Source organism: Macrotis lagotis, chromosome 8 (assembly GCF_037893015.1).
Source record: "Macrotis lagotis isolate mMagLag1 chromosome 8, bilby.v1.9.chrom.fasta, whole genome shotgun sequence".
NCBI classification, from domain to species: Eukaryota; Metazoa; Chordata; class Mammalia; order Peramelemorphia; family Peramelidae; genus Macrotis; species Macrotis lagotis.
The window spans coordinates 161,682,197-161,704,527 of record NC_133665.1 but is presented as its reverse complement, the minus strand read 5'-3'; the positions used below and the strand labels follow the sequence as shown (position 1 = coordinate 161,704,527).

At 35.5% G+C, this 22,331-nt stretch overlaps 1 protein-coding gene across 21 annotated transcripts in view; it reads right to left on the bottom strand.

The window, feature by feature from the left end:
* Positions 1–22,331, bottom strand: part of FOXP1 (forkhead box P1) — a 671,450-nt gene that overhangs the window by 22,180 nt on the left and 626,939 nt on the right. For all 21 annotated transcript variants that reach the window (XM_074198735.1, XM_074198737.1, XM_074198738.1 and 18 more), the window contains 2 exons: positions 20,140–20,227; positions 8,001–8,084 (listed from right to left, as the gene is read on the bottom strand). In XM_074198735.1, the coding sequence (XP_074054836.1) occupies positions 8,001–8,084; positions 20,140–20,227 (172 nt within the window). The remainder of the gene's footprint in view (positions 1–8,000; positions 8,085–20,139; positions 20,228–22,331) is intronic.

Below are 22,331 nucleotides of genomic sequence, written 5' to 3'. Positions count from 1 at the left end.
TAGTGACCCTCAATCAAGGAGACTCATTTGTTTAGAGTAGTTTTCTTACCTGTTCCCTAAATGCCCCCTCTCCTTTTAACTGGTACATTTGCAATTATCCAACCACAACCTCATGAAGAGCTTACCCTTGCGATTCAGGGGCCCACATTTACCTGATCAGGGTTAAGGGAGCAGACTATAGCAATGGAAAACGGTAAAGTCAACTGACCCTCAGAAGGATGTGATCCATGAGCTTGGCTTCATTAGCAACATAGTCAAAACAACTGAGCTAGGCTGCCAGTCCACAAAAGCATCAATTCAAGCAAAGCTCCAAAGAAATTAATTGAGGAAACCAAGACCCCTCTGCAGATGTGACTGTGCCAGAAGGTCCCTGCTTGGAGCCATCCTGCTTTGGAAAAAAAAAACATGGTGGCAGACAGACTCCTAAAAGGGCAGAGCTCATCTAACAAAGTGAACAAATCATTATCACTTCTAATTTGGCTTATAGGCTCCCCCTTGGAATTAATTTGTTGGAGAGATTTTTTTATTTTTAAATAAGTTTGTATTGACACTGCTTGTTTTTTTCTTAGTAATTTACAAATATTATGTGGTAGTTCATTCATTGGAAGGTCATTTAGATATTTGGAAAAAAAAGTGATATTAAAAATTAACATGGAGTCAATACAAGTTTCCATGATGTCATAAGATACAAGCACTTTGAGATTTCATAAGAGGGAGAAAGAGATCAAAGCCACTGGATTTTATTTCTGTTGTGCAAAATCAAAGTCCACTCAGACATCAGATAACTGCTGGCAAACTCAAACCATTTTAGGTGTCCATCAATAAGGACAGTTGATCATGTCTCTTCCTTTGGAAAAGTCATAGTGGTAACATTTCATCCATCTCAAAAGGCATTCAACTATTTTACATTATAAAAAGCTTCACACTTGGTCTGCTTCTACTAGAAGACCAAAAATTTTAAAAAATCCCATAAAGGTCAGTATTCTCCACCGAAAGAATTAAAAGTAGGTAATATTTCTTCAGGCTTTGGAGTACAGGTAACAACCAGAAATAAATACTGAAAAAGAGGAGAGCAAAGAGGGGACTTTAACAGGCTTGACAAATGACACTGTGATTCACACCCACTGCTGGGCTGCTACTAATAAGCTACAGAGGAAGCAGCCAATCTCAGCTAATTACCAGATAAAATTGTATTGTAAGGACTCTAATTAGGAGATGCTTATGGAGGTGATCTAATGATTAAACGCTGCATTCGAATGACCCCCACCATCAATGTGCAGTGGTGCAAGATGTCACTGGAATATTTTGTAGAAACAGTAATTCTATTTCAAGGAGGGGAGGCAGTAATATTTGTAATAATGGCTATGAGGTAAACTAATTAAAAGACAGTTCCTAGAGGAAGAGTTGTGGCTTGGAGCAGCTGTGGCCGTTCCAAAACAAAGTGCCAAATCTCAACAGAGGAGCTGCAGTCAAGTGGAAAATTTCTGTCTGACCTCTGCTCTTGCTATTAATTTGCAGGAAAACTAATGACACATATACATATTCCCACAAAATTGTTCTAATTGCTAATTTGCCAAAAGAGCCCAGTTTCCAAATTAAACATGACTGCAGTCTGTGAGGAAAAGAACACAAGGCTGGGACTCCAGAATATTGGGGGCTTCCTCTCCCAGAACCGTCTGTGAAGTGGGCCAACGACCAAGCGAAGGAAATGGCGACCTTGTCGGTTGCTGTTCAAGTTTTACTTTTGCACTTTGGTTTGATGATACTATCAACTTGCCTTGAAGAGGGAATGATCTTATAGGGCTGAGGTCACAGGAAAGAGAATCCTGAGGGTGGGGGAAGGATTAGAAACAGGCTCTATTTTCATTCCAAACTTCCTTTTTTTAATTAAGGGGTATCTATGAAATGTAGACCAAAAATTAATTATGGAATTAGAACATAAGCACAAATTATGAATAGTGTTGCTTTTGTTGTAATCTTGAAATATTCATCTTAATTGTAAACTATTAAATCTTAATATAATCATCAATTAGAAATGAAAGTGTGTATGTGCTCGGTGGTTTCTGATTGCAGTTGAGTTTTTAGAAGATAATTATACAGGGGCAAAGAGCAGGAAGGGATTGGACTGGGAGGGTTTGTTTTCCTGATGGAAACCTGATTTTTCTTATTGTGTTCATTTTCTATTTAAAAAGAAGTTGCTATGTTTAGAAAAGTTGGTAACACCTAACATTTTGTTTGCAGTAGTTTCCATCATGTGGTGTTCTCGGCTTAAGATAGCCTCTCTGAAACTTCAAGAGACCCGTGTCATTGACACTGGCTGAAGAAACCCCAAATTTTATTATTTCCTTTGTATTAAGAAAGTTATTTACATTTGGGGAGACAGACTTGCTCTCCTGGCAGCTCCGCTGCTAAATAACAAGCAAGGAAACATTAACTAATAAGCTATCATGATTGTATCAACCTTCAATATCCTGCTTAATACTTTTTATTAACCTTTACTGCTACACCATAACCTTCTTTCCTTTTTCAAGATGATGTGTGAGTCACCAACAGTTTTCATAAACAAACCAGTGAGGCAATCCCTTGACAGAAGTAGACTTGTTTTTAGTGGCTTCATAAGAAGCCAGTTTTATTTTTGTTGGGGTTTCATTTCATGTCTTATAGGAACAAAAGACAAGGCTGAAGCTCGAATCCTAAGCGTCCTAACCGTACAGAACAGTAGGACAGTATGGCTGGGTAGGGGAACCAGCTTGTCTGCCATCAGTACCGCTGGTCAGGTCACAGCTAAAGCTGAGAATGTCTGCAAATTAATCACTCTTCTTTTCCAGACTGTTTCTATAGGCAGCAGGGGAGTTCCCTCACAGAGGGGAGGGCAGTGCGGTGGGTGGTGGTCTAATGCTTTGTCAAGAGATGGTGTCTTCCTTCCTTTACTATTTCACTCTGGACACTGCCATGGTAGAGGCTGACTCTGGCAAAGAGTAATCATTTAGCAGGTGTTATTATTGGCAATGATACTAAAAGAAACCTAAGTTGAGGAGTGGGACTTAATGAAAAGCAGTATATAAAAACGGCTTTTGTGTGTTATATTTGAATCTCTTTTCATTGCTGTATAACATTATTTTTCAAACTATAAAGTATAGTTACAGTAACTAGAATGCTCAGTCATAACTTCAACAGTTAAAAGGCTTTTTGGATACTTTGTTTTTACAGTTGCTAAAAACCCTTTCCAAACAGTCCTAATTGCTATGGTAGAGTAAAAGAAAAATACATAAAAAAGGAATATCTAACAGCGCATTTCATTTAAAATGCCCAAACCCCTGTAAATGTTTTATGTCAATTTCATAAAGATGGATGAACTACCAGGTTCACATAATTACTTGTCCACTGGTATAAAAGAATGCTGTTTTCCCCTTGTATAGGGAGTTATTCTTTGATGTTAAGTAATATTCCAAAGTAGATGGCAACTTTAACCAATATCATAAAATATCATTTATGATTTTCCTGATACAGTGATGTCTGCTGGAATTTTTAAAAAAATTAAGTTAGAAAAAAAGTCAAAATGAAGATAAAATCGGTTATTGCTAATTATTTTGTATAGTGGTCACTAAGGAAATATTTATTTTTACAACATAATAATACAGTATATTATATCCTATTGATGACAGCATTTACTTAGAATGTAAAACTCCTGGGGCAAAGAGGGAGACATTCGTCTCCCACCAATATGAAGGTTTGTATCCTTAATTGGGGCTGAAAATGTAACCACATTCAGAGCTTCTTTTGACAAAATTTATTACGATTTAAAAAAAATTATTGCAAATTTTAGAGTTACAATAGCAATGAGAAGTTTGGATATCATCTAATCCAACCTCTACCTCCGGTGAAAAAGTTTTGATTTGTTCTCAAAGGATCCAAACAGAAAGAATCAAAACAGTGGAATTCTTTCTGTGTGTCCACATGCACCGACAAAGTTATCTTCCATGGAATATTTTGCATGTATCGACAACTGTTGCTACATATCCTAGGGAAATAGCAAATATCCTTCCATGCATGGGCAATACTTGTTAAATTGGCAAACTCCTCTTAGAAGCTCCTAGCCTCACATCCTCTTCAGTCATAAGTTGTTTTTTTTTTCTACCTTTCCTTTTTTTTTTTTAAATTTCAGGTGGTCGAAGTCCTTCCATGCCATAATGAAAGGTTCTGAGATGAGTCACATGTACACTAGGGTAAATAGATCACCCTTTTCATTTTAAGTCTTATTTCAATATTGTGGGAAAGAGTTGTATTCTTCATGGAGGAATTCTAAGAGTAAAAGCAGTTTGGAATAGGTAGAATTGTGAAGGGAGACCCCTGGAAAGCTGAGGTAAACACCACAAAAGCAGGACCTGCTTTGGTTTGGTCTATTTATCCCAAAGCATCTACCACAATTCCTGGAATATAGTAGGAATTAATTGAATTAACTTGAAAACTTCCCAAGTCAATTCAACCCACCAAAAATTAAAAAGGCTGGTCCCCATGTCTGAGGTCTTGGGAAAGAAACTGAGGCGAAAAATATGTTATTTAACTTTACCTTCTTTAAAAAAAAAAAGAAGCACCACAGTAGGGAGTAACCTTGTTTCAGTTAGGCAATGTCAAAAAGAAGAGTAGGGTCTGCTGCTATTCAGAGCACCCCAAAATGCTAGAGCAACTTCCATGATGCAACTAAATGAGGGATAACTACACAATTGACTAGGATGAGCTGCAAATGGTATTCCTTTTAAAGTAAGAAGCCTGACTATGCTTTCTCTCATCTAGTTACTGACAAGTGAAAAAATAAGCATAAAAGTCCTTTAGCTAGAAATAGAAAAAATATTTTTAGTAAACTATCCTGCCACCAGATAGGCCATAATCTGAAAGTCCACATGTTCTGCTGCATTTGAGTCATTCATAACGAATGGTTTAAAATGAAGATACATATATATATATCTATACATACATACACACACACATACATATATATGTATGTATGTATATGGATACTAATCCTGATCCACATCTAGTAATTCTATTATTTAAGGAAGAATAAATTAAGCCCCCATGAAAGTTCTATCCAACAGACATGGTCACCAGATATCCCTGGAACTATGAAGTTAAAAGAATTGGGAGTTTGCAGGGCATGCATATTTTTTTCACAAGGAAGACAAAATTTATGCAAAAAACCATACTTCTACATTTTATAATTAATTTCCAGATGCTTCAGCTATACATATTTTAATAATTTCTGATTTATAAGATGGTATCTATAATAAAATTTTCTATTTTTCAATAAATGAAAAGAAGGCAGTTTCAATCCAACAACAGAATGTCACACAATATAGGCCTGTCAGGCACCAATTTTTACTTCTAACATGTAAGTTAAAGGATAAGGAATTTATAATGCTGCCTGTGAAGGAAACCACTTTTCATATACAAATGTGATCTTTTTTTTTTCAAAGGGTAATACAACAGTACATTTACATAAACTAATCCAAACAATCTATGTATTTGACAATGGCAAACCTCACACAGACTGCCTATTGTTGGTTTACATCTTGGAGTTCTTTATGTTGGCTTGTAACACTGCTCTGGCTGTCAAAGGCTTGACTTGGACTCTAAATAAATGGTTATAGAAGTGCTGTGCAGCGATATTGGACTTCTTTGCAAAAGAAAACCTGCTGTGTATGAATTCAAAAGCTATTAATTTTTCAGTCAAAAATATTCGTGCCTATTTCTTTTAATAAAGAAACACTGTGCTGAGCAACTGAGAGATAATGTTGACTAGTGGTACAGAATTTTCAATAGAGCAGTTAAAAATAAATTTAGTAGGAGGTCCCCATCAAAGCTATAATTTTCTAGAATGTAAAACATTTTTTTAATACCAATCAAGACAAACCTTCTTTCCCTGTTCATTTTTTTTTTTCAGCTGCCATTCCCTGTTTATTGGCGGCTTACCACTAGTCTTCATGGCGACACCAACTGGTATTTTTGTAGCCGATTTCATTAAAGTAGGCTTGCATATGGTACTGCCTGCCAATACTCTGAACCGATCACTAGTTGAGCAATACGTGACTCCTTGCAATTACTTCTCCTTAGTTTTTAAATCCTTCTTCCCGAGGGGGCACTGATGCTTTAGAAAGACCCCTATGCCTAGTGTTTTAAGACCCAAGCATTATTCTACCATTGTTATCTTTAATCCACCTGGAAAGATAGAAGCCAAATATTGTTCTCTCCCCCATGTTGCTTGGTCTATATAAACAAACCCATTGCAAAAGGAAACATTCACTTTGCAGGCTAGAATAATTTGAAGGTTTTTCAGATAGTTTCCTGGCAAGAAGTTCCCTTTGTGACTAGTTGAACTTATCTGACAAAAGGTCACTCAAGTAATTTCAGGTGTTTAAGGAATTTGCTTTCCCTGGGTTCATGTTATTCCCAAGTCCCTTCCTAAAAGAAGGAGTTGTGTGACCAACAGAGTTGACTCCAGATACCATGGTTATGCCAAGTTGGGGAGCTGTTTTCTAGGAGCCTACGCATCACTTTTGCAGCCATTTATTATAGAATACATGGAAATGGAGAATTCTTTTCTAGTAAAAATGGATGTGCGGAGTGTTTAATGATTTTATGTTCTATATCTCTGTAATGTGTTCTGTTTCAGACATTAATTTTGTCTGCCAACTGTATCTTGGCAGGCTACCATATTTGCTGGGTTAATAGTCTGACTCCGTTTTATTTCTATCACCATAAATCATACATATATGGGTGTGTGTTTGCTTTATTTATAGAAAAAAAATCAGTCAAAACAGATAAACCAATACTTTGCCATTATGCTGCATCATTGCATATTGATTAAAATTGCTAGTTCTAACTATAGATTGTCAACGCTCAATTAATTTTCACACAGTGACTCAAGGCAAAAATCAAATAAAGGCAGTGTACCTTTAAATCTGACAAATCTTAAAATCAAGAACCAAAGCACTCTCTCCATTTTGAATAATCAGTTAAAACTACTAGGAAATCTTAAAGAAATATACAAATTTTGGAAGCACAGTCATTAAAGTAACAATTTGCAATATGAGATGAGGCCCAGAAAAGAGTCTTTAGTTAAGATAATGTGAGTCAGGATTCAGGTCAACTGCTTATGCTCAAAATACAATGTGCTTTTATTTAATAATATCTGTTTCTGCATGAAGGCTGATCACTCTTTAGTTCCTTTAAGTTTAATTCCCTTGCATGGACTATCCCCTATATCAGGAATGAATTCCCTTTCTCACTTTCCACTCTTAGAATCGACAGTCTTCAATGAAACTCAAGTCAAATGTTACATCCTACAAAAGATATAACTGAGGCCCCACCTCCATGCCCCCCCCCCCATATTAGAGCCTTCTGTCTACTACAGAAATAGTCTTTGCAGGTTCAGAGAATCGATAGCTGGAAGCTGCAAGGAACTTTGGAAACCACTAAATTTGACCCTCATTTTAAAGAAGAAGAAGAAATTAAAATTGGGAGATGTTAAGCAATTTACCCAAGATCAAACAGTAAGAGTTGGGACTGGAATCCAGGGGCTTGGACTCCAGAGTCAGTACTCTTTCTACTGTTCCATGATGCTTTATTTGTATATGTTTTATGCTTAATGATCTAAAGGAGGTAAATATGCTTATTTCAATACCTCTGTCTTCCTCCTCCCCATATACGATTTATTTTTGTATTTGCGTCCTCAGTACCTAACTCAGAGCTTGAAAACATGGTAGAACACTAAAATGCTTGTTGAATGAATCAAAAAAAAATCCTCATGAAAGAGGGAGAAGGTAAGAAATGATAAATTCTTTAAAATCAACCTGATTTTACAACTACAAGTCTATGCCATGTGATTATAGAGAGACAACTTATTTTTCTGTCTTTGACATTTTTAAAGGGAAACAGGTTTGGGCAGAGAGGAGACCACAAATGGAAGTTTGGAGGGTATCATCCCACATACTGGTACTTACAGGCTGAGGGGTGGCTTTGGGTTCGGTTGACTTCACGTGGAGGTGGGTCATCATTGCTTGTAGGCGCTCTTTGTCTTTTGCAAGCTAGAGGGAGGGTAGACAAGGAATGCTATTATTTTTATGAATAAAATACATTCTAACTTTAACATCCCAAATGATGCTTATTTCTAATTAAACTGTTGGCACCACAGCACATGACCAAACAGTTTTTATTGCTTAATTGTTTTGAAATCTATATGCCTATTGCCAAACTAAAACTAATTTGTGATGCCCAGTGTATTTCTCAATACAAAATGCATTAGGCTCTTAACTGGGGAGCTCTAGACCTGCTGGCACCAAGGGGTTCATTGTAGCTCTGACAGCTAGAAGACAACAGTGAATCATGTCTATTAACCAATCCTACTCAGAGAAAAAGCCAAGGGAAAATGAGTTATGCAGCTAAATCTCATAAATTCTTTGTTGCAACAGTAAAACACAGACATACAGACACACACATCCAGACAAATGAACACAGTTTATGCAAAATTAACCTCAAATTTGTTACACACATCCTAAAACACTGGTGGAGGACTAGAGTGGGAGGGCAAATATTTTGTGCTCTAAAAAAAACCACACTACCACTAACAATGGAGCATACAATGTCAGGTATCTCTTTGGAATGAAGTTGGAAGACGATCATTTTGTCAAATTTCCAAGCCCCTCATAGACTTTCATCTAGTCAGGATGTAATTTTCTTCTAAAAGAAAAAGAATTTTTCAGCTATCTGCAAATAGTAGGAACTCACTAAATATTTGTTGAATGATTTCCCCCTCTCCACCTAAGAACAGGCCTTGGGGGCAGATTTGCTCCTAAAGTATTCTGATAAACCAAGAAAGGATCTGCCAAAAGGAACTGGGGAAAAAGTTTAAGGTACATTTTTGCAATCCAGAAAGTAAAAGTACTTGGAAAAAAAGACCATAAAGAAATCATGGAGGAAAAAGGCAAGGAACAGGATTGGCTCCACTGAGTCATTCCTATGAAAATAGTGGGGGAAAAAGGTGAAGTTCCTGATTTATTTTGAAAAGAGAAGTCCTATCATTGTATTGCTACTCAGTCTATGAGTGGAAGAAATGTTTCAAGGCTACTAGATGGGACCTTTTTAGTCTTTGGACAATGGATTTTTGTCCTGTTATACAATTAATCCTAAAATCATTTAAAATCAATTAAGAATGAGATTTTTAAATTAAATTTTTCTTTTAAGATGGGTTCAGAAGCAAAAAGGGGGTAGGAGAGGGTTTTATCTTATTTTATCCTAACTGGTTGGCCCATTCCAATCCATATCACAGTAATTTTTTTTCCCCATGTAGTTCAGGGAGAAATAAAAAAGCCTTAGAGCCTTAGCATTTATCTTTCAACAAACAGGAAATGAAAATGTTACCATATTAGGAACAACTTTATGTCATTCATGCTCTGTTCTCTAGCAAGTTATTGAACAGCCAAACGAAAAGATGTTCACAATACATAATACTAAAGGAATGTGAGGTTTCCAACAGTGATTTGGTGAGAACAATTAAAATGTCAGGAATGAAGATCTTTCTGCAGGAGTTCTTTGGTTTATATGTAAGTTTCTTGAGATTTGGGACTGAAATGTTTCAAAATAGTAAGGTTTACTTCCACTTACATATTGATCATGAAGTGGGAAATAGTGAGGCACAGAAATACCATTTAAAAATTGAGCTAATTTGCAGTCCTGAAAAATCTTTTCTTTAAAAAAAAAAACCCCAACAAAAACCTAGAAGGGTATAGGGCTAAGACTTGGATTTGTGATTTTACTGTTACAGGGAGCCTTATATGAGGAAATTCCCTCTATCAATGGAGGTCAACCCCTTTTGTATAACTTACAGTCTCAGACAATTGTCTCAGGCAATAAGAAATAAAGTGACTGGTCAAGCAAAGGTCACAACAATCAGTTTGTATATGAGGAAAGACTTGAACTTGGGTCTTTCTAGCTTCAAGGCCAGGTCTTTATCTACTACATCATATAGTCTCTTACATTTACTAAAAAGGGACTCCAAAATTTATTTGATTCTTTTTTTTTTTGCAAGACAGTGGGGTTAAGTGACTTGCCCAAGGTCACACAGCTAGGTAATTATTATGTGTCTGAGATCACATTTGAACTCAGGTCCTCCTGACTCCAGGGCTGGTGCTCTATGCACTGTACCACCTAGCTGCCCTGGGACTCCAAGTTTTAAATCAAAATCTGGGATTAACTAAGTAGATGAATTAGGTAGATGAATGTATTTATTAATTGAGAAAAGCTCCTGGTTTTCTTCAAGTTTCAGCTAAAATACCATCTTCTTTATGATACCTTTCCCAGTCCTCCTTGAAGCTAGTGCCATTCCTCTATTATTACTTCCAAATTATCCTGTTTACATCTTGTTTATACATAATTGTTTGTATGTCATCTCTTCCATTAGCGATATATTCTGAATTCCTTCAATAGAAGGTAAGCCCCTTGAAGATAGGGATTATTTTTCATTTTGGCTTTATCTCCCCAGTGCAAGTGGTAGGCACTTGATTAAATGTCTGTTTGAGTAAGACTTTATATTCTGATTAAAATTAGGTCACATTAACCTTGCAGTCATAATTGAAAAGTGATAAAAACTAGGCTAAGTGAAAATGTATTGCTATTGTTTAGGTGCACATTCAAAAGAAAATATATAATTAAATAGCTGACTGCCATTTTTCCACGATGGAAATTTTAAAGAATCACACTACATTGGTTTGAAGGTGCTTCCTACTTTACCCATCTCTATTAGGGTTAATAGTGTTAGTAAATAGAAGGGATTTTTTCTTTTTGCAGCATCCTGAGTAAGCCTATTCTGCAGACCTCTATTTATTCTGTATATGGGTGCTTGCATGTTGTCTCCTCCATTAAACTGTAAGCGCCATGAGGACAGGGACTATTTTTTGCCTCCTTTTTTATCCCCAGTTCTTAGCCCAGTTATCGGTCCCAGTGAGTACTTAAAAAATGTTTAGTGAATTGTGAATTTAAATGGAATCGAATTGTTTCATTTGCAGATTGTTTCAATCTGGTTTTTCTTCTTTGATTATATGTTAGTCATTTAATTGATTCATATTTCTTCTAGGCAAGAGAAAAGAATACACACATTAATGGCTACTCTTAATGGTGAGGAACTTGGGGGTTAAAATATTTCATAAAGTTAGTTTAAATCAAAGTTACTTCACATTCTTGGAGTTTGTTGCTGAATTTTAATTATCAATGCCACCTCTATTTCTTATGCTTTACAAGTTCTAAAGGATAAACCAGCATGGCAAAGTGGGAAGAACACTGGAAAACAGGGTCAAAGGAGTCAAGTAGGAGGCCCAGCCCAGTCATGGATTGGCAGTTTGGAGGTACTACATTGACATCTCAGAGCCTTCCTTTTCATTGGTAGAATGGGGTTGACACATGCCTTTGTAACCTATCTCATGGACTTGTTTAAAAGAAAGAACTCTGTAAGTGAAAGCATGGGCGCTACTCTTCTTTGGTATCACAAGGTCCCCCCGTTACATTAATAATATTGCTAATGGCACAATATTGCTTTAAGCTCCACCCATGCTATCAAAACTGCAACCCGTCTGTAATGTGTATGTACATATACACGCACACATATATATACAAATAAAATATTGAGGAAGTGCTTTAAAATTTTTCTACAATTATCATTATTTTTATCTCATCAAATCTCCCACAACTAAATTTCAACATCTCAACTCTTGTACTATATTCAGAATTATTAGAGTAAGAGAATATGAACAACAGATTTTTAGTAAACATATCTGATTACCCTTCAGAAAACACAAATTCCTATGAAAAGTAAATAGCAACAACTCCAATAAACACATAATATACATGCCCTACTCAGAGTTCAGTGGGGGGGGGCAATTTTGCAAAATAATTTAAACGTCTAGTCAAAAGTAGACTGAGTAGGGTGCTAAAAGAACACTGATGGAGCTAAAAATGGGGTAACATGTTTTGGTCACTTGCAGAAAAATTATATGATTTTGTTTAGCAAGTCATAAATGTACATATATATTTTATTAGCATTATTTAGATAATACATAAATATTAGCAAGCAAATATTTACAAAAAGTAGAAATATTTTCCTGACTGGACTAATGTTCCACTATCTAGATGCTTCATTCCCAGAATCCTATCTCCTTTGGGTGCATCCATCCATCCTCTTTGCTCTTCACATTCAGATGTTAGTAGTATCTCTCTTGTCCTTTGCTTATGGAATGTAAATGCTATATTTCTGTGGTAGAATGTAAGTACTATGATGGGAGGGACTATGTAATTTTTTATCTTTATTTCACCAACACAGAGCATGAAGTCTCCATTAAAATTTATTGTTAAACTCAACTGTTTTTACAGGAATCACCTTCTCAAAGAGATAATTGAAGGTGAAGGTGGAAGCCTGGTAAAGATGGAAGACTATTCAAGAACTTCATGGACAAGCAACTGTGTTGCTCTTAGGAAGGAAAGAAGAACTATACATTATATTTTAAAAACTGGCCCATGAATCAGTTCTTGTGCCTGATCTGATTTATTTTGGGTCCTCAGCATGGCCAAGAGTTTTTCTTCCTTGGCTTAGCTCGTTCATCCTCCTATTATTATTGGATTTCAGATGTATTGACTAAGTAAAGCAGAGGAGAAAAGTTGGCACTGTTGTGACCATACTGATCATCTTTCCTTGCAGAAAAGAGAATATTATCACCATCTTCAGGGTGAAAAACTGAGAACATAAAACCCATTCTTTTTGTAGAGAAAAAAAAAGTACAATATTGGATCAGGCTCATTTAACTAAATCATTTTATATGTGATCAGATGGACTAAGCTTTAAGTCTAACTTTTGGTCAGTGTCATTTATGGGGTAGGGGGTGGAGACAAGTGGAGACATTTATTAAATGAATGAAGATTTCTGACTGTACAGAGTTAGGTGATCGGATGAATATGGGTTTTTATAAGCAATTCACTTCTTTTATTTTATAGAATTTTAGAGCTAGAAGGGAGCCAATTGAAAGGGAAAAATAAACCTTTTTGACTTGCTCATATTAGCTCCATTGTAGGTAGATGATGTACACCTAAATCTAGCTTTCAACTCCTAGTCCATTATTCTCACAACTTGTTTTCTGGGGAACTAAAATGCTTGTTAAAAATAATACTCTTTTTGGCTTTCACAATTGTTTTGAATATCCAAATACATTAATTCATTTAAGGGTAATATATACAAGGAAAGTAAATATAAGTCTCCAAGGACAGAAAAGCTAGGGCAACAATATAATCAGGAATAAATAAGAAGGGAATTCATTTGTCAACATGAATATTTAACAAACATTTATTTTTTGACTCAGTCAATAAAACTATTTTTTAAAAATGAATTTTTCACAATTTGTCACAAGGAATATTTGAAAATAAGTTCTGTAAGTCCTTCTATAATGCTCAGGTATTGGACAGCTCAGGATTCATTTCCCACCAATCTAAAATTTTCCTTACTTTTATTTTATTCTGTCACCATCTTAACATTCCTTAAATGTTATTATTAAAGATTCTCTTGACATTTAGAGCAGACACACACTAATACTCAGTCATAGTCTAGGAATTCTAATGCTCATGTAGTTAGACAGCATTTTAAATTATGAAAAATAAAGTCTCTTGGTTTTTAACACAAGACATAGGAGTGAAAAATCCCAAGAATTTTTCCCTTCTTTCTCTCTGCAGTCTTTGGTCACAAAGCAGTTGCAATCTAAAGACATGGGCCTATTACCACCTCCCCATCATTCATTGAAGATCACTAGAAGAAGTCATAGGGGCTTGGCAGGCCACCGATGTGAGGAAGCTCTCATCAACACTGCCCCAAATGGGGTTACAGAGGTCTAAAAATGGATACTATTAGTGGTATTGTCAGAAATGGGTTTGATTACAAACAGCATCGTTTAAGGAAGAAGTTATTTTATGTAAAATAAGTACAGTAATTGGTTTGTGATGATTTTAATGCCTCATTTTGCCATGAGGACATGTATCATTTTCTCCTTGCTGATACTTCATTCTAGCCTACAATTCTTAATGCTAGGATAGTCAGGAAGGCCTTATCCACAAGTCTATTTTTGGTCTTTTAATGTGGATAGAATACTAAGTTTCTAAGACCTTAGGTTACCCATTTAATCAATGGAAGCAGAGATATAGGGAGGGTGGCAGATAACTAAATAGTACCTCTACAAGCTGCCAATGAGGATCAGTTTATAAATGCGTCCACATTCATTAAAGACAAAAGGAACATAAGGGGTGTTCCTTCCTCCTCTTTAGTAAGCAGTCATCTAACATTATGTGTCCTTGACTTTGTATCTTTCCTGGACATAACTTTGTTGCGACCATAACCGGCCCCACATGTTAACATGCATTGTAATATGTACATGTATATGTGTGTGTACATGTGTGACCCTCAAACAAAGGGGGCAGGGGGAAGAAACGGATAACAATCAGGCTCAGTCATGATCAGTAATGATTTAAGAATATCATTGTGGTCACATCACAGCTTCAATCTAACTAAAATGATAATAACAACAATAACAGCATTGATGATGATAACTAGCATTAATTTAGTGCCTTCACTTTTAGAAAGAGCTTTGCAAATATTATCTGATTTGACCTTTACAATAATCCTATGAAATAGATTCTATTACTCTTCCCATTTTACAGGCAAGAACACTGAGATATATAGAAGTGACTTGCCAGGGTCACTCAGCTAATTAATTTTGGAGCTTGGATTTGAAATAGTATTTCTGATTCCTGATCAAAGACCTCTATCCACTATTTGACTTAACTTTCTAATTCTGATTAGTTATCAGGAAACAGGTAGTCCACTTAGTTTTCCATTTCACTAATTTATTTCAAATCTCTAATTTTATTTATTTACTTATTTATTCATTCATTTATTTATTTTTTAGGTTTTAGCAAGGCAAATGGGATTAACTGACTTGCCCAAGGCCACACAGCTAGGTAATTATTAAGTGACTGAAGTGGATTTGAACTCAGGTACTCCTGACTCCAGGGCTCTATCTGCTGTGCCACCTAGCTTCCCTAATCTAATTTTTTAAATAGGAAAACCTAATAGTTACCAAATTAGTCTTTGCTGACACCATTCTCCCCCTTCCCCCCCCAAAAACAAACCTTAGCACTGTTGATCCCTAATTGGCAGAGAACTGGTGGCCCATTTAATAAACAGCAAGTAAAGGCCAACTGAATTAGGAGACTTTGCTCAGGAAAATGGCCTTGCTAGAGCAGCATTAATTTATGCTGCTAGCCCATCTTTTATATTTTTTTTAAGGTAATAGCCATTTTAAAAGCATCTAAAGGATTATCTCAGGAATGGGATTGGACCCCAAGGGCATACCTAAGAACAATGGTGAAAGATTGAGAAGAATCCTTTTGAGCAGAATAGAAGAATACAACTTACTAACAACTAGTTAACCAAATAGAAAATGGGCTGTCTTGAAGGTGATGGATTTTCCCCCTCAGAAAGGAATGTGGAGAGGAAATCCTTGTTCAGGTCTGGGTCAGCCAAGGTGGCCACCTGTCACTTGTCTGCCCTGAGATTCTGAGAATCACTAACCAATCTCAGCCTGATCACATGGATACCTTGGGAGCTGGACAAGTTAGCGGTCCCCTAAAGAAAAGCCTCGATATCCTTAGATATTGCCCAAGGATTCTCTTTCTCCCTTAATACAATTATTTCAAAACTTTTAGGACTTTGCCACACATCTCTTTTAAAAGTTTCAGGCCAGAAGAGAATTTTTCAGATTCTAATCATTCAAGTTAATTCGATCATGCCCCGGGAAAAGCTTTATGATACAAGTCTTCCATTTGCAGTGTGAAGCTAACCTTGGGACAAGGGAATACCAAGAGCAAACAGAGAAATATAAAATCTGATAACAATTGTTGGCACTAACTGGATTCAATGCTACATCATTGACAGTTCAAAGGGACCAAATCCTTTCAACTCACTCCTTGACCGATAACTTCCACTGAAGTTGGAGAAACAAAAGTTTGCTACAATTTCAAACACTGATGCCCCCATTTAGTTAAGTACTTGACAATTCAACTGTGTGTATGTGTAATGGGGGGGGTGGGGGGGGGAGGAATTGCCAGATTATCAGGTGTTTTCTGATTTTTTTCTTGAATTTTTTATTCATATCTTCTGTTTTTTCAAATTTGGGACAGACATGCAAAATGGGGTTAGTAGACCATTATTGACAAAAACAATCCTGAATAATAACAAAGTGGCAAGTCACTTTGGAAATTCTTTATGTCTTTTAAACAGATTCACTGTTAACAGACTTTGATGAAGATAAAAATCACTTATCAGTATGAGAATGAATAATTCAGAAAAGGATGCAATTCTCATAGGGAGGGTAGAATCAACTGAGGCTGGAAAGAAGACAGAATAGCCCTGAAACATGTCCCATGTCCTGAACTTATGTCCCCTTATGGTATATGCATTAGGAAAAATGAATTTATACACATATACACACATGCACATACATACTTTATGAATAAATACTATAGGAATACTAAAATGTACACATATACATATATGGATGTATATAGGGTTTGATATATATATGTATATATATATATATATATATATATATATATATAGCAGTCATTTAATATCTGCTTATAAATTATTTACTGACTGACAAATCCTTTTAAAGAGTGTTAGCCCATCTAAAATCCTGGTAAGCTCAATTTAATATTTGTGGTTATTTCCTTTCATGCTTTTCTCCATATGAAAATATTCTATAAATATCCCTAAATAATTCCTAACCCTGCCTTTCTCTTACACCATCACAAAACTACCAAACTGGGAAGGCAGTAGAGATGAACTAGTCCAACACCTTTATTTGGTGCTTGCAGGATATGGATCTATCTTTTCATCACTGGAGTAAGGAGTAGGGATGCTAAGGAGACTATTTTAAGGAGTTGCTGGACCAAGAAATTCACCAATTTCTGGCCAGACTGATGAAGAATTCTTGTGTATTTGCCTAGACTGGACTTGGATAACAGGGAGCAGTCCATTTCCAGACTACACAATGAACCATTCTAGCTTACATACCTAGAATTTAGGCTTCTAGGAGGCACTGGACTAGGGACTCAAGAGGAGAATTGTGAGAAAACTGAGACCTGCAAAGGTGAAATGATTTTCCTAAAATGAAAGATAAATTGTGGAGTAAGACAGACTAGATGAAACTTCTCTTGCCAAGAGACCAGGTCTGAGAGCTTAAGAAGCATTTATTCAATGGGTTCCAGTATGGTTTCCATTTCTTAGCTTTTCCTCCTATGATCTGAATGTACCTTTTTAGAATATTCACAAGTGTTACAAAAGACCCACTAGAAGTACACCATGGTCTAGAATTTGTGAATCACACAATGTTATTTCAAAGCTCTTGGCTGTGGTATCTACCTGGCCCCTCTTTTCCTACCCGCATTGATCAATTATTAAACTAGTTTTAGGCCTTTTCTTTTGTGTTAGCAGAGATAGGCAAAATACTTGAATCTAGAAAATCTATCTTATTTATCAGTGACTTTCTTCATATCTTCCAACAGCTCGGAATGAAACAGTTAGAGGTAGTCAATATGCAAAAATTTTTAGTATCACATAGAGTTGCTAAAAAGGGGTGCCAACAAGCTAGACATGCTTTCTAGTTCCTAGTACAAAATATGGAAGTCCTGAAAGAATGGAAGGAGATAACTATTGGGGGAAACAACGAGAAAGCTAATAATATTCAGAAGACTAGTGATGAATGACATATCAGACAGCCAGAGTATCTGAACTAAGAAAAAATAGTTCCTACTAGAACAATAATTTACTTTTTTGATCTACCTGGCATCATTATAATGATGAAGAATTGTTCAAAATTTATATAAGGATTTTCCAAATTTTCATTTTCTAAAGAAATCCAGCCTATCAGAATTAATCCCTGCTTTTTAGAAATTAACAAAATCCTTTTAGCTTAAGTACTAACAAAAAAACACTTCTTTGAAACATTACAAAAATATATACAATGCTGAATTTAATCATCACACGGAAACCAAAGCATCATCCACCCTAAGTTTCTGTCTATGGAGTATAAAATCAATATGGTCACTACTGTTCTCCTGACTTGAAATGATGTCCATCTTCATTTCAGGTTCAAGGCTTCACAGGATTCATTCACATCTTAGCTAAAATCCTACCTTACTCAAAAAACCTTTCTCTGCTAATCCTAGTGGTTTCCCCTCTGTTGATTAGCCCAAGTTAGTCAGTCAATTGATTCCATATCTTGTATGTATCTAGATGTTTTCATGTTGTTTCTCCTATTAGACTAGGAGGTTCTTTTTAAGCAGAGATTACATTCTAGTTTTTTTTTGTAATCCCAGAAATTAATACAATGCCTAAAAAATGAGCTGCTTAATAACTAAAAGTTATTACTTTTAGTTATTACTGAATAGCTAAGAGTTAGTGCTAGGGAACAAAGAGGGTAATAGTATGACTAAATGAAATTCTAATTCAATCTTCCAGTTCTTATTTTTAGCCAATAGTTTCAGTTATTCACCATCTAGTTCTAAAAAGTAATAGAGATGATCTCCTGATAATGTTCTACCTCTTGTCTTCTACCCATTCTATTTGAAAATTGATTAAATGGTAAATTAAAATGGGTGAGGAAAAGAAATAATATTCCTAATAATGTTCTACCTCTTATCTTCTACCCATTCTATTTTAATACTGATTAAATGGTAAACTAAAAGGGGTAAGGAAAAGAAACCAAAGCATTATGGAACCAGGACAATCCACAAAACAGATCATTACTGCTTGAACTAGAAAAGACTGAAACAACCTCAAGTTGGTGATATGGAATAACTCTGGGAACCATAACATTTCTGTGTACCAATTGAAGTATGAGCCAAAGATCAACTAATCCATATTATTAACTAAATGTGGGATAATTATGAAGTAATAAACACTAAAATCAAGAGCAGACAAGTAATATTTCTATAAAAATGGTAACAAACAGTCCCAATCTTCTGCAAATCCAAGTTGCTTTAATTAAACTGTATCAGCATAAGCTAGTGAAAGACAATTCATTCACTTCAATCTCCCAACAAATCTGAGGTTTTTCTTTTTTAAAGAATCATGAAATGTATTAGAATAACATTTCACTGAAGAGTTTCAGTAAGATTTTGATATTTTACTATTAAGACTACTTTAGTTTTAATAAACCTGATATTGCATTAAGTTTAGACACTGTTCAGAGTGATGTTACGATTTTAACTGGCTCAGAAAACATTAAAGTTTGGCAAATACTTAAGCCAAGACAGTTACTGTAAGATAAGTTGATAACCAATTTGAAAATTCTTTTCTGTCTTGAAGAGTCACAACAAAAAAGTTTAAGTGTGTTTTTTTGCTGATTTTTCTCTGCAACTATTTGAAGCTGTAAATGACTTAACTCAGTAAAATTCCAAATGTAATTATCTTCTGTACTTAGCCCAGGGCTTTCCATATATCTCCACACTGCTGTCTTGCATACAAAATAGGCTTTTCGATGGCTGCTGGTAACTATATAATGTACAACATTGTTTTAATTTCCCCTCCTCTACTAACCTCTTGCCTACACACATTCAAGTGTGTGCATACACATGCGTGCGCGCACACACACACACACACACACACTCACTCTCTCTCTCTCTCTCTCTCTCTCTCTCTCTCTCTCTCTCTCACTCTTAAACTCCAATTTCTGCCCAGATTAGGCCTGTTGTAGGCAGTTTGAGAATCAGTAGGTATGTGGGAGAAAAGGAGCTCCTCTGAAGAGACAACAGATAATCCAGAAAATGGATAATTGAGAGATGGTTGCATACATATAAATATACTTAAAATTAAAATTGCATTTTAGAAAATAGAAATGAGAATAACTTTTCTCAAGGGTTTGAAAAATCACAACAATAGGTTTTGAAATCTCCTGTCCCATTAATAATGAATGGATCAGAACTCATTGTAGCACTGTAAAGATTTGGAATTTGATTACTATGGAGGTAATATGAAAATAAATGTTCTTTTACCTGGAGCTCTAACTGCTGTACAACCTGCATCTGTACTCTACATTGGGCTGTACTTCTATCGTCCAGCGCATGCTCATTGTTGAGATGTCTGCAACAATACATAGAAAATCCGTAAGTGAAATGGACAAACAGAAAGGAAAATCATTAGGAGGATGCGTTAATCAAACTGTTGATTCTCTAGCCCATGCTCCAAACCCTTTATTGGTGCATGGCTTGCCCTGCTGGTGATCATTTCTGATGACTTTAGTTGTCTATTTTATTGTGTAACAACTCAGTATTATAAACTTCCTTGAAAGAAAAATCCTACTCAACATGTGTCTGCCATTTACCCCTTTGAAAGGAAAATTAAGGGGACACACTTCAAAAACTACTTTAGGTGCTCATTAGGTACATGCTAGGCTAGAGTAAAAAAATACAGATCAATTGTATATGGGAAACCGGTTACATAAATTTGCCTCTAAGGAACAATCTTACAGAATTAATGGGTCACATTTGAATTATGTATACATTTTAAGATATAAAAGTGAATGTAAACAAAAATTTGGTTAAGAATGGCAAATACATTTTAAACACATGATATATGGAACATAGATAAACATATGCCAAAAATACCATCAAAAGGAAACAAATTATGATTTTGAGGGGAAAAAAACAATAAACAAGTCTGCTTGAACTTTAACAAAAATTTAGCACATCTCCTCAACCTAGTTCATTTCATTTATATGAGTGTAGTCAAATCTTCATTATTCAGGGGTTGGTTAGTCAGGTTAAGGCTATCTGGGTCTCATGTGGCTACTTCTCTGATTATGTCTACCTCCTTCCTGGACATTTCCCTATTCATTAAAACCTCCAACAGAGAAAAAGTAACAAAGCAAAACTCGAATTAGTCTATTTTTACTGTCAGCAGTGGCTCTGACATAAGGTTTGGTGAAGATTGAAATTAGAGCCTAATATAAAATTTGTGGAATATCAGTAGATTCCATATACCGATGCTACCCCATTACCTTATCATTATGAATAATGAAAAGTGAATTATAAAATGAGCTATTTGTATATCTACTCTAACAAACAGAGAAGGTAGGAAGACCTGTCTTTGTTATATGCTCTCTGTGTGATTCAGGCCAAGATGTCTTAAGGCTGTTTCAGTTTTCCAGACAATTCTCTAACTATAAATTACAAAGAAGTTGCTGACCTGCACTGATGGAAGTTTTCTGCTCCTGCAAATTCTAGACAAATGAAACCACAGGTCTAGTCCCTATCCCTGGAACTAAGATATCATTTCATTTTAGACTAAAACTTATTATTTGAATTTTAAAATAAAACAATGATGTGAGGAGGATATGAGTGGGAGGTTCTGAGGAATAGAAGAAATGGGACACTTAACCTGGATATGATAACTTTTGTGTATGTCAAAACAGCCTGGTAACATAATTCAATCCATCAACAAGGCTTTATTTTAGTGCTTATTTTATGCAGCTAATTGCTCCCAAGAAATGAAATGATCTAAATACTGAAATTGTCCTCTTAAATATAGAAAATATGTCACAATCTATTCACAGCTTCCACCACTCAAGTGCTTAATAATGAACTAGGATGTGGCTATTTCTCATATATGGAAACTGTTAACAAAGACATTTAATTACAAATTCTGCAAACGTTAATATTCATTTACATCCACAACAGAGTAATTCAAAAGGAGATATCATGGTGTACCACCATAATAATACCTTAAACCTATGGTATCAAATAATGAATGAATTTTGTCACAGTAAAAAAACCACAGTCAACCAGACTGAGAAGTCCAAGTCAAATAGTGTTTTTCTAAGATGTCTACTATAATCTTGAGGTATTCAAAAAATCTGAATTCTCTGGTTTTCAGACTTCAGTGGGGGATTAAAGATCACAAATTTCAGTATTGTCATTTGATAGAGGAATAAACTTGGGCCCAATCAGTGAATTGGAGTGCCCCAAGTCACACAACTACCAGCAGAGAACCTCAGCTGGGTTCCTCACTTCAACTCTGGAGTTTTCCCTCAACCACATAATGCATTTCTTCTAGATGAGAAAGAATGCTTTAAATAAAATTCATTCTCATAACTTCCATAGCTCTGGTGGCTAAAGAAGGTAGGCTAGTTTATTCTGTTGGACTGACTAATCTTTTCAGTTTTTTGTTTGTTTTGTTTTTGCAAGCT